This window comes from Lactuca saligna, chromosome 2 (assembly GCF_052625555.1).
Source record: "Lactuca saligna cultivar CGN05327 chromosome 2, ASM5262555v1, whole genome shotgun sequence".
NCBI lineage: Eukaryota > Viridiplantae > Streptophyta > Magnoliopsida > Asterales > Asteraceae > Lactuca > Lactuca saligna.
The window spans coordinates 101,985,802-102,003,581 of record NC_136418.1 but is presented as its reverse complement, the minus strand read 5'-3'; the positions used below and the strand labels follow the sequence as shown (position 1 = coordinate 102,003,581).

General features: G+C 33.5%; 2 protein-coding genes across 2 annotated transcripts; one reads left to right on the top strand and one right to left on the bottom strand.

Annotated features, from left to right (window-relative positions):
• The first annotated feature begins 2,241 nt into the window (after positions 1–2,241).
• LOC145031258 (uncharacterized) lies at positions 2,242–11,183 on the top strand. The gene is made up of 18 exons (XM_078979781.1): positions 2,242–3,030; positions 3,157–3,267; positions 3,364–3,420; positions 3,510–3,583; positions 3,681–3,780; positions 4,059–4,132; positions 4,269–4,363; positions 4,445–4,548; positions 4,648–4,701; positions 4,804–4,859; positions 4,988–5,026; positions 5,244–5,385; positions 6,026–6,210; positions 7,084–7,151; positions 7,235–7,307; positions 7,427–7,488; positions 8,459–9,635; positions 10,799–11,183. Exons 1-18 carry the CDS (start codon positions 2,950–2,952, stop codon positions 11,055–11,057), a joined length of 2,811 nt encoding a protein of 936 aa, XP_078835907.1. The 5' UTR covers positions 2,242–2,949; the 3' UTR covers positions 11,058–11,183.
• A 1,369-nt stretch (positions 11,184–12,552) lies between these two features.
• Positions 12,553–16,502, bottom strand: LOC145031257 (uncharacterized). Its single transcript, XM_078979780.1, has 11 exons — positions 16,346–16,502; positions 16,180–16,251; positions 15,435–15,530; positions 15,274–15,349; positions 15,100–15,192; positions 14,943–15,010; positions 14,750–14,857; positions 14,499–14,636; positions 14,294–14,399; positions 12,951–13,159; positions 12,553–12,821 (listed from the first exon to the last, which is right to left on the bottom strand). The coding sequence occupies exons 1-11, from the start codon at positions 16,418–16,420 to the stop codon at positions 12,753–12,755; spliced, it is 1,110 nt and encodes a 369-aa protein (XP_078835906.1). The 5' UTR covers positions 16,421–16,502; the 3' UTR covers positions 12,553–12,752.
• Between the last annotated feature and the right edge of the window lie 1,278 nt (positions 16,503–17,780).

Sequence of the window (17,780 nt, the reverse complement as noted above, 5' to 3'; positions counted from 1 at the left end):
TGCACGTTACTTTCTGTGGCCGTGATACCATTTCTTACCATAACTTCAATTAAGGTCACTCGTTCAGGCAACGCTGAAAGGCATTATTCCGATGTGGCCAGAGAATAACGATATTATAAAGCCAAAAACACCGTCTCATGTCCCCATTTTTTGTGTTATGTTAATACTCATTAGTGTGGCAACAGGATGAAACGTGTATAACGGTCATATTTTCGACCGTTTCACAATGGGCACGAAGTAAAAAAAAATCCATTTTAACTCCAATATATACACATTTAACTTCAAAATTTTACCTATAAAATTCATAAATTTCTCTCAATTTCACATTTCTTTCCACTTATATTTTCTCTTTTTCTATTTACAAAAAAAATGGATTATTTTGATCTGTTCCATCCATACAACGATGATAACGCCGACGATGATATATTCGTGAGTATGATGTACCGATATTCTACGCACATGCTATTGCTAGAGCCAACTCCACTACTGATAAGACGTGCAACGTCAAATACAGATTGTGAAAAAGGGCATAGATGTTTAGCCGATGCATTGGAAAACAAATATAATACACTTTTTAGATACTTGTTTTTTATATAACATAACTACATATTTTTTACAAATTAAATATATGTTAAGGTATGAATTTCTCTAAATGAGGTATGATGCGAGAGGTAAAAACGGTTTTACAGGGTTGCAAAAATGTGTTGCTGTAATCAAGCTTATGACTATGGGGGAGTCGCCCGTTTCCATTGATGACTATATGAGAATGTAGGAACGAACTGCACGAGAAAGTTTGTATAGATTAGTGGGAGGTGTTATCGAAACCTTCAGTGACAAATACTTGCACCAACCTTCATTGAATGACATGCAACGACTATATGTAGTGCATGAATAAATACATGTTTTGCCAGGTATGCTTGGAAGCTTTGATTGCATAAAGTGGATATGGAGAAATTGTCATGTAGTGTGGAAAGGTCAATACACAAGTGATCATCTTGGATCGCCTTCGTTGATATTAGAGGTTGTTGCTTCACAAGACTTATGGATTTGACATGCTTTTTTCGGAGTTGTGGGTTCTAACAATGACGTAAACGTTCTTGATCAATCACCAATATTTCAGGAGCTTTTGACAAGAAAGGCACCAGATGCTCCTTTTACAGTTAATGGCCATGAGTATAAGTTTGGGTATTACCTTACGGATCAAATATATCAATCATATTCCACGTTTATGAAGGCGTTTCAACACCCAATAGAATCAAGAGATAAAATTTTCAAAAGAATATAAGAATGAGCAAGTAAGGATGTGGAACGTGCTTTCGGAGTTCTGAAAACAAAATGACATATAATTGAACATGCGACACGACCATATCACTTAGACACTCTACGAGATATTATGTATGTATGTATCTTAATGCATAACATGGTGATTGAATATAAAGGACGGAACATTGCGGAGTATACACCTACGGAACCTGGACACATTCAATTTCAATCAGGGACAACATAATACTTACATAGAGTTGTTGACATTCAAGACCAACGATAACACAAGCAAATTCGAGATCTGTTAGATCGTATCTACAATGGTACCGAAGATCAATAACTTAGGTGGGAAAATATAACTTTTCTCATCATTTATTGTTTTTTAGGTTTTTAAATGTTCATTTGTTGTAATTTTTTTAATGTTATTTTAATTTAGGATTTATTAAAAATTTATTTTTACTTTTTAAATGTTATTTTTAATCTATGATTTAATTTATATAATAATTATAAATATTATGACATAAATAAAAAAACAAATTGGAAATATAGAAATTAAAAACATAAAAAAAAAATAAAAAAAATAAAAAATAAGGAGTGTTATGACATGTTATTTGGTGTTGCCAAATAAAATAGAAAATAAGGATGATCGGGTATAGTAACAAACAATAACATGTAGTCTACACTCAATAACCTAACATGAGATTTGGGTGATATACTGCGTGTTATGGCAGTGTTACTTGGCTTCCAACTCAGATTAACGTCTCTTGGCGTTGCCCACACCTACCGGTCTAACTATTTCTAAAAGTCTTAATTTTTTTGTTTAGACCCTAAAAACCTTTATTATAATTAGTTTGATGTTAAAAACATGGCTTGGTTTTTTATTGACATAATAATTGGTTGAAAGTTGACACATGGTGATTAGATTCGACCCAAACCCATTAAATATACGGATAAACCCATTAAAACGGCTTTCCTATTCTTTTTGATTTATTAAATTACCTCAATAACATTTTCTCCCCTCTGTATCTCTCTCGGTTTCACATTCAACAGGAACTCTGACCTCCGATTTCTATTCAAAATTGCCCGGCTGATCGATGGTTTGACAGATTGAAGAACACCATCTACATCATCATTAATCATATCGCCATTTCGAACTTCATTTCTTCTTGCAATCCATCGAACAACTTGAAGGATCATACTCTACAGGTGTAAAGCAACATCCTCCGTCTTCAGCCGTTTCTTCAACTGAAATCGCAATCTTCCTCATATTCTACACCCTGCAACTCATCTCTGTACGTGTTTGTAACTCAAAAGTGTTTCCGATTTAAAGGCTATTAGAATTGAATTCCATCAAATCGGTTGATTAGTAATTACTTCAGAATTGTTCCGATTCTTCCCGTTTTCCGTACGGTTTACTCGACGTTACTGTTGCCAGGCGTAAATCCGGCAAATCTCAATCCTCATTCAACTTTTTCCAGAAATTCTTCAACAATTTCAGTGTTGAAGTTCCCGGTTTCTAATTCGTCTCGTTTGGTGAACTTTAAAGGGGTTGTTGTTTGTATTGGGATCGGAGATTTGGAGCTGAAGTTTGATCTTTCTTCTTCAACGAAACCGAAGCAGGGTTTCTCTTCCATGGTTGGAATTGAAGATTCCCTTATTAAATACAAGAATATAAATTAGGCAAACATGGTTAAAGGGAATATTTTCCATTACAGAAAGGACTCATGGCCTCCTGAAGGATACGTAAATCGGACTACTCTGCAACTCGTAAGTTCTTCTTCAACCTTCTTCACATCCTTCTTTTTTTTTTTTTTTCCCTTTCCCATAAGTTCTTGAAAATTCCATGAATTTTGGACAATCGAAGAGCTAGAATTTTTTCTACCATTTCTGCAGCTTGACTTCGATAGTGGTGCCCCTCCCGAACACGCATGGAGACGGAAGTTAAACAGCCATGCTGGTATTCTCAAGGAATTCAGTGTTACTTTCATGGAAGCAATGAAAATGGTAGTTTTAATAACCTTAAACTAACTAAAACATAAAATACCCAATTAATTATCCATTAATCTTGGTTTATATTTAGTAATGAAAATTTGATTACAGATTGGCCTTGGAATCCGACTATGGTCATATGTAAGGGAAGAGGCCTCTCATGGAAGGGTAATCCGTAATCGACTATTTCTTTTTCTTTTCTTGTTTGTCATTACTAAATCTTAGTAAATGACCATTTTACCCTTCTATATTTCCAGCGAGCACCGATTGATCCTTTCAATCGCGAAGGCAAGCCAGCAGCAACCCAAGGGGTTCCACTAGGTGGAATGGGGTAAATTTGTGATTAAAAAAAAAAAGATTTGGATGTTTTGCTTCATGGTCATATATATGAGAATAATGGTATTATTTATCATGTTGATGTTTTGTAGAAGTGGAAGTATAACTAGAGGTTTTAGAGGAGAGTTTAGGCAATTCCAAATAATTCCCGGTGCATGTGAGCCTTCTCCTATGATGGCCAATCAATTCTCCGTAAATCTCTAACTTTTTATATCCATTTATCTTGAACTGTGTGTTTGACTGCGATTGAGACTGAGACTGATGTCACTGGCACAAAGTCCCACAAAAAAAAAGTGAGACAAGGATTAAAACTGATGTCAGTGGCACAAAATCCAACGCAAAAAGGTAGGACATGGACTTGCTTTTGATTTCTCATCAGTGCAAAAGACGTGAATGCCTTTGTCTAATCCTGTATAACAAATAAAACATTGATAACCGTCTTAATTCTAAAGCATTAAATCCAACTACAGATTTTTATTTCGCGTGACGGTGGGAATAAAAAATACGCGTCGGTTTTATCCCCAGGACAACACGATGGAACAGGGTAAGAACATAAGTACATAACACAAACAAATACAAATCATTAAATCATAGTGCAACTTTTTTTTTTTTTTTTTTTTTTTCTAAATGTTATAATGTGATAAACTTTATTTAATTATTTATATATGTATTTACTTCAGAACGGATCAAGGGTTGTCATCATGGGGATGGAATTTAAATGGTCAACATTCAACATACCATGCGTTATTTCCACGAGCATGGACAGTTTATGATGGTATCATTATATCATTTACTTTTTATCTAACATTTTTTTTTAAAATTTTTTGGTTTATTTTTAACAACTTTTTATTATCAGGTGAACCTGACCCTGAACTCAAAGTGTCATGTCGTCAAATATCTCCATTTTTGCCTCATAATTACCGAGATAGTAGTCTTCCAGTTACCGTTTTTGTTTACACGGTATATAATCTTTTGTAAATCTAATAATCTAATCCCAATGTGTATCATTTTTTGTAAATCTTTTGAACTAATAAGATTTTTATTTTTTTATTTTTTTAGTTGGTGAATACCGGGAAGGAAAGGGCAAAAGTCAGCCTTCTCTTCACATGGGCGGTATGTTTGTTTGATTCTGTTATTGTATTAGCAAAAAATAGCAACATATTTTCGTTATAGATTTTAACATTTTGACATATTTATTGTGTTTTTATTATACAGAATTCGATTGGAGGAACCTCACACTTTTCAGGAGATCATGTGAATGAGCCTTTCGTGTGAGTTTAATTAACTTGAATATCTCCATTGTCATCTTGTCCCTCCTGTTTTGTCATTTTTCTTAAGGCTAAATGCAAGAAATAACAACTTTTTTTTTTTTACACACATCTATTTTTTCTTTTGGCAGAGGTGAAGATGGAGTCTCCGGTGTGCTTCTACATCACAAGTTCGTTCACTATTTGACACTTAAAAAAAATCCAAATTTCTGATACAATTTTAATTGTTAAATTTTAAAAACTATACTTCGAAAACATCCAATCAAATTACCAATTAAACGATTGTATTTTCAAATCTTTTCTTTAGATTTTTCAAGTACACTGGAATAATAAATATAATAAACAAATAGACAAAAGTACATTTCTAATAAATATTAAACAATGCAGGACAGCTAAAAATAACCCCCCTGTTACTTTTGCCATAGCTGCTTGTGAGACGCAAAATGTGAATGTGACCGTTTTACCAAGTTTTGGATTATCCGATGAAAGCCACGTCACTGCCAAAGATATGTGGGGTAAAATGGCGCAGGTATATTTCCGATTCTTTATAAAAACATTATTACAACATTGTATTTTCAGTTTTTAGTTTGAGTACGTTACAAATTTGGTCCCTATGGTTTACACAAAATTACAAGTTCAGTCCAAATTTTGAAATTGTCCTATTTCGTTGCATATTATTGATTATACTATAGATTAAAACAAATTGGCTTAGGAGTAGTAAAGTTTCTATGTTTCACCTTTTTGCCACAAGAGTTAAAAATTTTAGATTTTGGCCACAAAATTTTTCTATTTAAGATAGCCACAGGACTTTTGTATGTTGAAATGTTTTGTCCCTAGACTTCTGTATGTTATCACTTTCCACCCGTACTTTGCACAATGACACTTTTCATCCCTCTACGTTGTAAAATATCACTTTCATCCCCTCAAATTTGGACAACAACAATTTCCGCCCCCTTACCTTTCGTATATTGGTAGATTTACAAGTTTCATCCCTAGAATTTTGTTTGTCCACAAGTTTGGTCCCTGTAATATCATTCTAGTTGGGACAATTTGAAAATTTGGACTGAACTTGTGATTTTTGGTAAATTGTAGGGACCAGATTTGTAACTTAGTTATAATCTTTTTGATATTTGTATAATTTTTTTGTTTGTTATTTGTGAATGATTTAGGATGGAGAATTTGATAGGGAGAATTTTGAAAATGGAGCTACATTTCCATCATCAGCAGGGGAGGCGAATTGTGCTGCGGTGTCTGCTTCTGCATGGGTTGAACCGAATGGGAAGTGCACTGTCGCGTTTGCTTTGGCATGGTCTTCTCCAAAAGTCAAATTCATGAAAGGAAAATCATATCACAGGTTTTTTAATCTTTATCCAAGTTTTTGTATATAAGGGTGTGTTTGGTTCCGACGGAATTGGAATCCGAGATTCCATTCCATGGTGGTTGCCCAATGGACGGATTTCAATTCCGTCGGAATCATTTTTGAAAAAGTTTAATTCCATTCGTTGTACTGTCGGTATAGATCGTAGTAAATGAAAGGGTTAATTTCATAAAAGTCCTTATATTTGTGTTTTTTTCGGATTAAATCTCAACTTTCTTTTTTGCGTGAAAAAACCTTGTATTTTTTCATTTTTTCCAAAAAAACCCTCAATCTAATCTTTTGACTGCTTCCAAATAAACCCTTAACTTTTTTAGTTTTTCTTGAAAAAACCTTTGCATTTTACCATTTTTTTGGAAAAAAAAATGAGTAAAAGGACAAAGATCTGAAAAATGGAAAAATACAAGGTTTTTTTCAGGCAAAAAATAAATTTGAGGTTTAATCCTGGAAAAACACAAAATATAAGATCTTTTATGCGAAACAAAAATTCAGTCTATATAATTTACAATAAACATAAAATATTTCAATTTTAATATAAATTAAAAATTACTAATTTTTAGAGTGAATTTCAAATATGGTCCCTTGCTTTTTGATTTTGCCCGTTATTAGTCCAAAATTGAAAACATTTTCATTATTATTAGTCCTTATTTCAAGGTTTCATATCACTTTTGGTCGTTAGAATCTTGAAATAAGGATGAAAATCGATATGAAACCTTGAAACAAGGACCACAGTCAGATTATGATTGTTTCAAATTTCAACTTTTTTGCCTAAACAATTTTGTATCTTCGATTTATTGACTTTTTTTTTTTATTTTTTTATTTTATGTTTTTATTTAATTTTTTGTTTTTCAGGAGGTACACGAAATACTATGGTACTTCAGAGGGGGCAGCTGAGGACTTGGTTCATGATGCTTTGACAAGTGGGTGTTTAAAGAACTTTAATTACCAAATTCTTTTATATTTTTTGTGATCTAATGTTGAGATAATATGATTTTTGGTTTAGATTATAAAAGATGGGAAGAAGATATCGAGAAATGGCAAAATCCCATCTTGAAAAATGATGATCTACCAGAATGGTTGGTGCTTTTACATTCTTTAAATAATCCCTATACTTTAGTATCATTCAATTTTACCTTATTATTATTATTTATTATTTTATAATCGATCAATTTTGATATAGCATTTATTTTTTCAGGTACAAGTTTACATTATTCAACGAACTTTACTTTTTGGTTGCTGGTGGCACAATTTGGATAGGTATATTTAAATCCACAACAAAAATATTAAGAGTAAATTACACGAATGGTCCCTATGGTTTGGGATAATTTGCGTGTTTGGTTTCTAACTTATTTTTTTGGGAGAATTTCATATATGCCCTTCTTAAACCTCAAAATATCATATTTGCCCAGCTTAATTTCTTAATATCACATTTACCCTTCATAAACCTTCAAAATATCATATTTGCCCAAATCCTTTTTTATAATGTTTTTAATATTTTATAATCATTTTTTATAACTTAAAATTACTATAATAATTAAAAAATTTAACGATATTATCCTTACGTCTATGATAATGGAATGTGAACTTCTAAATTGTTGGAATGTCGTCCTCTTGATAAACAAAAATATTCATCTTCAACCTTCTCTATGGAATGTATATTTTAATTCAGTTTTTTTGTTGATTATGTTGTAGATGAAGAATATTTTAGATATTACAATTGATATTTTGATGTTTAAAAAGTACATATACGATATTTTGATATTTAAGAAGGACATATATGATATTATGATGTTTAAAAAGGACATATATGATATTTTGAAATTTTATGAATGGTAAATATGATATGTAGAAATTTTATGAAGGGTAAATATGATATTTAGAAATTAAGTTGGGTAAATATGATATTTTGATGTTTAAGAAGGGCATATATGAAATTCTCTCTATTTTTTTAAGGTAAGATGGGACCAAACGCGTAACAAACACAAACAGTAAAGATCTTCAGAGTTAAAAAAATAAGTTAGGAACAAACGTACAAATTAATTTAAACTATAGGGACCATTTGTGTAATTTACTCAAAATATTATAACAAAACTTAATTAAGACTTTTATGGTTAAAATGAGTACTAATATCTGTTTAAATTAATTTTTTTTTTCTAACTTAAAAATTGTCAGATTTAGCCCTTTAAAATTCTAACTTTATGAATTTGACTTTGATATTTTCAATCAGACACTCCCCTACCAGGAGCAGACGATTCCGGGAGTGATCGGCAACCACCGAGCATACAAGACAACGGCGATGCAAATTCCAGCGAAGAAGATGAAACAGAAACTCCCGAAAGAGAAGACACAACCATTTCCATAAACCCTAATCCAAAATCACATGATAATGACGATAATGATGATGAAAATGACGATGTTGGTAGCTTTCTATACCTCGAAGGCGTGGAATACATCATGTGGTGCACATACGACGTCCATTTCTACGCATCATTCGCTCTCCTCGAGCTTTTCCCCAAAATCGAACTAAGCATCCAACGTGAATTCGCGAAAGCTGTGTTAACAGAAGACACAAGAAAAGTCAAATTTCTCGCAGAAGGTAATTCGGGAATCCGAAAAGTGAAAGGCGCAGTTCCTCATGATCTCGGAACCCACGATCCATGGCACGAAATGAACGCATACAACATCCACGATACAAGCAAATGGAAAGACTTAAACCCTAAATTCGTCCTTCAAGCTTATCGCGACTTCGCCGCCACCGGAAATTTATCATTCGGTGCCGACGTATGGCCCGCCGTTCGTGCCGCCATGGAGTACATGGACCAGTTTGACCGTGACGGCGATTGTTTGATCGAAAACGACGGGTTCCCGGATCAAACTTATGACGCGTGGACTGTTCATGGAATTAGTGCTTACTGCGGTTGTTTATGGCTCGCCGCCCTTCAAGCCACCGCTGCCATGGCTGTTCAGTTAGGCGATAAGGGTTCCGCCCAGAAATACAAGAAGATGTTTTTGAAAGCGAAGATTGCTTTTGAGACGAAGCTATGGAACGGGTCGTATTTCAATTATGATGAGAATAGTAAGTCGATTCAGGCGGATCAATTGGCGGGTCAGTGGTATACGGCAGCGGCGGGGTTGCCGGATCTTTTTGAGGGAAGTAAGATTGAAAGTTCTTTGAGAAAGATTTTTGATTTTAATGTGATGAAAGTGAGAGGAGGGAGGATGGGAGCTGTGAATGGTATGTATCCGAATGGGAAAGTTGATGAAACGTGTATGCAGTCGAGGGAAGTGTGGACAGGTGTCACTTATGGTGTTGCTGCCACCATGATTCATGCCGGAATGGTGGATGAAGCGTTTACTACGGCTGAAGGGATTTTCACCTCCGGGTGGTCGGAAGATGGATTTGGGTATGTTTACTTTTCTTCATATTTTCCAATATTATCAAATTTTTAATGTTCTATGCAACTAAAAAGACAACCTTTTTACACATTTCATTTCAAGCTTTTTAAAATTTTAATGTTCTATATACATGGCCCACTAGATGGTTGACATCCGTAACCGACACTTTCTATGTACACAACATCCCACACATTCCACAATGGCCCACTAGATGGTCTACATCCCTGAGCTGGCCCACAATGTCAATGTACACACGTACACAACATCCGACGGTGACGCATTAGGTGGTTGACATCCCTGAATGGGCCCACTAGGTTGTTTACATTCCTGAGGCCCACCACTGTCGGTGCATTAGGTGGTTGACACCCCTTAGTTGGCCCACTGGGTGGTTAACATCTGTGATCCACACTGTCGATGTAAACATTAGGTGGTTGACATCTCTTAATTGGCCCACTAGGTGGTTGACATCTGTGATCCACACTGTCGATGTAACATTAGGTGGTTGACATCTGTGATCCACGCTGTCGAAGTAAACATTAGGTGGTTGACATCCCTTAGGTGGCCCATTAGGTGGTTGACATCTGTGATGAACACTCTCGATGTAAACAACATACCACAGGGGCACATTAGGTGGCCGACATCCCTGAAGGGGCCCCACTAGATTGTTTACATCCTTGAGACCCACACTACACTGTAGCCCACTAGGTGGTTGACATTCTTGAGTTAACCCACACTGTTGACGTAAAAATCTCGCCATAGGGCAAACTAGGTGAAAATTTAACAACATGATGGAATTAATAAAGATTAAGAAAAGATTATACCTGAATGATGCAGAAGGTTATACCTGAATGATGCGTTGGATTAGTTTGATGATGGATTGTGTTGAATGATTAAATGGTTATATGGATATGTTTAGATAGGACTCTGCTATTCAGAAATAGAACAACTATTTCAACAGAGAAGACAATTGAGATAAGACTATAAAAGCTTAATGACCACAAATCCCATGGTGGTTGACGTGTCTACGTAGACAACGTCCCATGGTGGCCCTTTAGGTGGTTGACATAAGACTATAAAAGCTTAATGACCACAAATCCACGATCGGTCCAATATACATTGGAACTAAAACTCTCATACTGCAGCTGCTAAGACTCAAACCTTTGATATGCAGTTATGCGTTTCAGACACCTGAAGGATGGACAATGGACGGACACTTTAGATCATTGGTATACATGAGGCCGCTTTCAATTTGGGCAATGCAATCGGCTCTTTCGGCACCTAAGGCCGAACTTGATGCACCGGGTGTAAATGTAATGGACCGTATTCAAACACCGGCTCTTAGTTCACGAACGTCTTTCAATTATAAGGCTGCTAAAAAGAAATCCCGTAAAGCCAAGTGTTTTAGCAACTCTGTGTTTCATTGTCTATAGAGATTTAATTGTTGAGCGAAAACTATTCCATTCCTACTTTTGTTGTGATTGTATCCATGCTAATTGTTGTTGTTTCATTCTTCTAAACTTTACCATAAATAGCAATATGTGTGCATTATGTATTAATTTATATCGTTATAAATAAGTTATCATTTGTCTTTCTTGGGTGAAATTTCAAATTCATGCAACATATTTTCTTGGCATTTTTTGTGGGTATTTGTTGACTAAAATGTGGTAAATTGGTGGGAGTTGACTCTATTGTCAAGAATAAGAAAAAGTGTTCAAAGTTGTCATAGTGGCTGAAAAAAATTAGCTGGGATTTTTGTTAATGAAATATATTTACTCTCAACTTTTGTTGATTTAGAGAGAAATAGAAGTGTTGCAAGGATTTAAGTCGTGAATCATGTGCTTGAAACAATCATTGAAGTTTTTTTAGCTTGCATAGAAGAACATTTGTAAAGGAAGTTTTTTCTCATCTCAAAGGTAAGGTCTATTTTTTGATGTTTTTTTGTCAAGATTTGAATATATGGGTATAAAGTTTTGTAAATGTTAAAATAATGATTAAAATGTTTATTATTGGATGTCGTGTACTACTTATGGAAGGAAATTAAAGGTAAGAGAACCCAATATAAAACGGGCATTTTGTTTACAAAAAAAATAACAAAAAAAACCGGCAATTGTTTACACATTTGAGATTTTAGCAAATAATGTTTGTTTTTAAGCCGTAATCTTTAAAAACTTCATATATTAAATGCTAATTAACATATATTATGTTAGTGAAACCTCTTTATTTGAAAAATGGTTGTTTTATTGTAATTCTACGAAATATACTTTCTAACAAGTATTATCTTATTGCAATCTTATTATATTCTCTCTATTTAGCAGTGTTGTAGAAATCAGCATTGGTTAATCGTTTAACGGTCTGCAACCGATTATGATTAGGGGTGTTTGATGGAAATTGGTCAATATCAATTAAATTTGGGCTAGAGAGTCCTTAGTGCTCCTTAGCGAGAAAAATTTTAAGAATTCAAATTATAAATTTGTAAACATTACACCAAAATTTATAAAATTTCAAATTTTCAAAATTTTAAATATTCAAATTTCTAAATATTATACCAAAGGTTTCAAATTCCCAAAATTTCAAAATTTTAAATTTTCAAATACTAATTTTCTTTAAAATATATTATTTTTTAAAAATACTTTTATTAGTAATTTAAAATCTCCGATTAATCCCTGTCAAATCGATTGACTCGGTTAACCGCCAAGCTAGTGCCGAACGAATTTTACAACCTTTTATAGAAACAATTCTTTTTTGTAACATTTATAGAGATTTTATTTCTAAAGAAAATAACCATTTTTTGTAGCTTTTTAGTCAAAAAGTACTATCTAACAAAGAATTTGTTAGTTACACCCTATTGTAACTAACACATAATATATAAGACTTTCTAAAGATTAGTTTGAATTCGCCATGCTCTTTCTTCCATTCCCTCGCCCATAAAAAAAACAAATAGATAAATACCATTTCACTACACACAAATCGTTTCTATTGTCCATTAACTCAATCCATCCACCAAAAAATCTCATTGCAAGTCACTCGTTAATTAAAAAATAAACATTAAAAGTATCAAATATATAACACCAACGTATACGAAACAATAATCCTTCGTGTCGCCATAATTCCCCTTCCTCACACATTTAATCAAGCTTCACATTCGAATACAAAAGTGTGTCCCTCGTGATTGGCATATTAAACAAAAAGCATATCTGCAAAAAACCAAAAACATTCTTACGCTTTTCAACAGAACAGAACAAAACAAAACAATGTACTGTGGAACTGAGACTGAAACTGACACTGACACTGATATCAATGGGATAGAAAGAACTTGAGCTTACCCCCATGAGAGTGGAAACTATAAGAATAATCCCGGTAATCCAAGCTAGGGTTTTTCTAACAAGAGCCACTTCTGCGATCTTGGCAAAATCAGGCAAACTTTTTTCCTCTAACCACCGAGGATGTTGTTGGGTGGTCAACTTTATGGTCAACATTGAATCTGATTCTTTAGTAGGTGATCCATTGAAAACAACCACCCCAACAATTTGACCTATAAGATCACCAAATATACAACATTATATTATACTATATATTTTAAAAGCAAAGTCCTTAGCAATAGTAACTTTTCATGTTTTTAGAGTTTTGCCACATAAGTATTGTATTTTGCGAGATTTAGTGCCTGTAATTGTATTGTATAGAAAAGGTCCTTGCAAAGTTCTTTTTTTTTTTTTTACAAAAAGAGTCCATATATTTAAGATTTTCGGATGTGGACATGTTTGGCCCTTATGTAGAAAATAAAGTACTAAAATTGTCCCTATAATTTACAGAAAAGGTCCTTGCAAAGTTCTTTTTTGAGTAAATTACACGAATGGTCCCTATGGTTTAGGGTAATTTGCGTGTTTGGTCCCTAACTTATTTTTATAACTCAGAAGGTCCCTACTGTTTGTTTTTGTTACGCGCTTGGTCCCTGTCTTACCTAAAAAGACTATTTTGCCCTTGATTTTTTTTTTTAATTTATTTAAATAGACACACCCCTAACCCCACACCTTCATCTTACCTTACATACCCCACCATTTTTCCGTATTTAAATAATAGTTTTTTTAGGTAAGATAGGGACCAAGCGTGTAACAAAAATAAATAGTAGGGACCAAACGCGCAACAAAAACAAACTGTAGGGACCTTCCGAGTTAAAAAAAATAAGTTAGGGATCAAGCACGCAAATCACCCCAAACCATAGGGACCATTCGTGTAATTTACTCCTCTTTTTTTACAGATTCCGCCCATGTGTTTAAAAATTACAAAAATGGTCTCTACCTTATAGAAAATTTACAGATTACGCCCCCGTGAAGCGGGGTGTGGGTATTTTCTAGTTGGTGATTAAAGATTGAATATTTCACATATTTTGAGGAATTAAGGATTTATTTATGATATCTATTAAAATTTTCAATTAATGTTTGTAGTTTGTTTCTTTTTTCACCCTAATAAAGTGGCTAAAAGGGTGATGATGATGTATGTCTGGATAAAATGTTGTATACATAAAGTCTGTTTCTTTTCTAGACTAGTAAATGACCATTTTACCCTTACATTCAAAAATCAAAATAACAAATTTAATAGGAGGAAAAAAGAAGGGCAAATAGGTGAAGTGTACAATAGTAATTCAAAAAGGAATTAAAGAAAAGATGACCTTTGTATGTTGTTTGAAAAGAGTTGTAAATCATGGAGATTGAAGTCACCAACAATTCAGCACCTTTATGAACAATATCATCTGTTCCATAGTGTTCTTGAAAAGCCTATACAACATTTTAAACATAAAAATGTAAAGACACAAAAGCAAAAATGTAACAAAAGAATATGATTAAAAAAAAAGGGAAAAGAAAATTATTTATAACCTTAAAACCATCAAATTTTCCTTTGATCAATTCTGATGGAGTAAGCTTACTTCCCTCCAAATCTGCATGCAATTCAACTGCCTTTTGAGCATTGTGGAAAAGAGAGACCAGACTAACTATAAATTCTCTGTCTGCTTTCTGCAAATGAATGATACATGAACAGGGGTATAATCGTCATTTACCACAACGGTACAAAATCAACAATGTTATAAAGCGATGAGATGGAAAAAATGGAAAAAGTAAAAAACAACCTTTGACATATGAAGAGTGATTTGAACATTGTTTGACAAGGGGATAGTCAACTCTCCGGTCAATGGCTCGGCTGCATTGTTAATGTATTCTCCACCCAACCGAAGGGCCTGAATTGATAATCAATGGAAAGGGTAAAAATGTAAAATGACACATGGGAAGATATAGTTGAGTGTAGTATAAGTTGAAACTTACAAAGTTGATCAAATCTTTTTCGGTTGATTCCAGGGGTTCATTTAAAGAAACTAGAGACAATTCATCTTCTACAAATATGTGAATGAAAATTTCGTCATTTGCATAAATAAATTTGTTTATTAGTCTAATGAATGCTAAATATAGAAGGAGGTATTACCTGAAAGTTGAATTTCAGTGTTTTCAATAGCCACTTCACTCTTAAAACCCCTACTGAAAACATCACCATCTGAATTAAGTTCAAGCTGCTTATCTGCAAGTAGCATAGCAATATTTAAAAAGATAAATTTCATTTGGAAGTAATTTAGAATATAATAGACATAAATTTAGGCACCTCCTAATCCATTGACCTCTAGCAAGAAAACAGCATGAGGCCTAACAAAGGGGTTAGGTGTAAGTACCTCGTTCAACTGGAAGATCAATAAAGAATTATATCAGATTTAAAAGAGGAAATCATGCACTAAGAAATTTGAAAAAGTTAAGAAGTAATGTTGCCTTTTCTGAGCTTGCAGAAGATAATGTTGAAGGAGGTGCAAAACCAAGCAAGACTGAAATGGCAGCACCTACTTCTGGAAGGGATAATGATTTGGACTGCAGAATCAAGATATGAAAATAAGATTTCTGAATATGAGATTTCAAATTCCAACTATGCAAATAAGATTTCTTTCTTTTTGAACATATTGTGTTTTAGTTCAAACAGATACATGATAAATATATCAGATAAACTAAATAAGCAAGACTTCAATAGTTCAATGCTATGTATGGCAACATGTAACAGTTGATCTATTGAATTAAAAAGTTCTCATTTTGTATTCAAGAATCTTTTGTTAGTTACTTTTAGAACTATTTTACAAGTATATGACTATCTTCTTTCCAACTTTTGTAAATGTAGTTACTGTTATTTGAACTGTGACTTTTTGATAAAAAAATTTTACAGGAACAAGTTAGAACATCTAAGAACATTGATTACCTGCTAATCAACGATTCCAAAATCATGGACACTAGCTTGTTAATAACCTTTATGGTCAAAAGAAATATAAAAAATCTTACTTGTTGCATTGTTGTGAACTTGTATAAGATCAAAATCTGGAGGTTTTATCTTTCAACTTCAATATATGACATAATATAACAACATATGGCATAATATGTGATCAATCAAAGACAATTGCAGTGAACAGTGGTAATTAGAACTAAAACGACCAGCAAACTTGAAGTAAAAATCAAATACGAAGTTACCTACCTCGGATGAGTGAGATTGAAAATAGTGGTGAGTTGAGCTATCGAGGAGATAAACTGAACCTGTTCCATCGGCCTATTCGCAAATTAAACAGATACAATTCACCGATCCAAATCAAATTTCGATTAAATAGAAGTATTGAACTAGAACAGCGATCATGTATACGAACCTTAGATTGTAAGCAGAGAATCGATGAAATAATTAGCAAAATCAAAGTCAAGCTTGGAACTCTTATAGAATCCATCGAGAAAGAGAAATCCGATCCACGATTTACAACTGAAACCGAAATGTTTTTTATTAATCGTATTTCAACAAGATGAGGTCGGGAAAAAAGCTTCAGGAAACGCCGTCGTTTTGGACATGTGTTTCATGCGATGCATATAAGTCGTGATAAGTATTGGGCCATTTGTTGGGCCGTGTGGGCCTTCCTCTTATATAACTCATAGATGCACACAGTTTAAATCCAAAACTAATTCTTAAAAATTACGATTCTTATATAATTATCAGATAAATTAGGATCCGGATGTTTTCTAATTTTTGTATTGGATTTATATTATATTTGGTTTTAAAATTAAAAAAAAAAAAAAAAAAAAAGTAAAACGTTACGTCAACATAACCATATAAGCCTGGAAACCAAAAATACTAATAGTTTTAATTTTAGATTTGAAATTCGTCGTCTTAATGGAATTAGAGTTTATCTTAATTTGGAAAACTCTAGAATTTTATCTTGAGCAATGTCATCATCATCACGTGATAACCCTTTATAAAACCTTCTTCATGGATGTAGTTGTTAACACAAGTGCTAAGAGTAAGGTGACAAAGGCAGCAGGTGCTTAGCCCCCTCCAACTTGTCTGCTAATAATATCTTTGTTATGGTTTTTTGTTTGATCTTTTCCTTTTGTGGGATTCATATGCAATTTGGGTTATTACATACTTTCTCTTCGTTAGGTGTATCCATCCAAAATTACATAGCATTAATATGATCCTTAGATATCCTTTAACCAAGAAGATTTTAAAAGAAATTATTTTTCTAAGTTACGTGTACCCAATTGGCGAGAGACAAAATATGAGAAAAGATCGCAACCAAGAGATAAAAAGAATTGAAAAAGTTGCAAAAGTTAGAAGTTAAAAAGACGAAGAGGGTGTTTGGGATTGCTTTTGAACATCAAAAGTCTTTTTTGTAGAATGATTTTTTGTAAAAAAAATTATTTAAAATGTGTTTGGATTAGCAAAATAACTTTTGGTGTAACTTTTACATGTAAAGTCACAAAAACTCAGGTTTTTATGATTTTTTGAAACCCCTCATTTTCCTCTATGCAAAAGTCATTTTCAAAAGAAATTTTCTATTACCCAAACATCTTCTGGTTTTTTGAAAAAATTAAAAGTTAAAAATCATTTTAAAAGCAATGCAAACACCCTCGAAAATTCGAAGAAAACGAATCGTCTTTCCGCTCCCATTATATTCTCGGATAAATCGCCTCACCCAACCCACCGTTGGCATTGCGTCGCCACCATTTTCCTCTTTTCGCCATCAGCCTCCATCCCCAAAAGACCGTCGTCAATCTCCTTCATATCTCTCTCTTAGGAAAGTTAGCTGTAGAGTG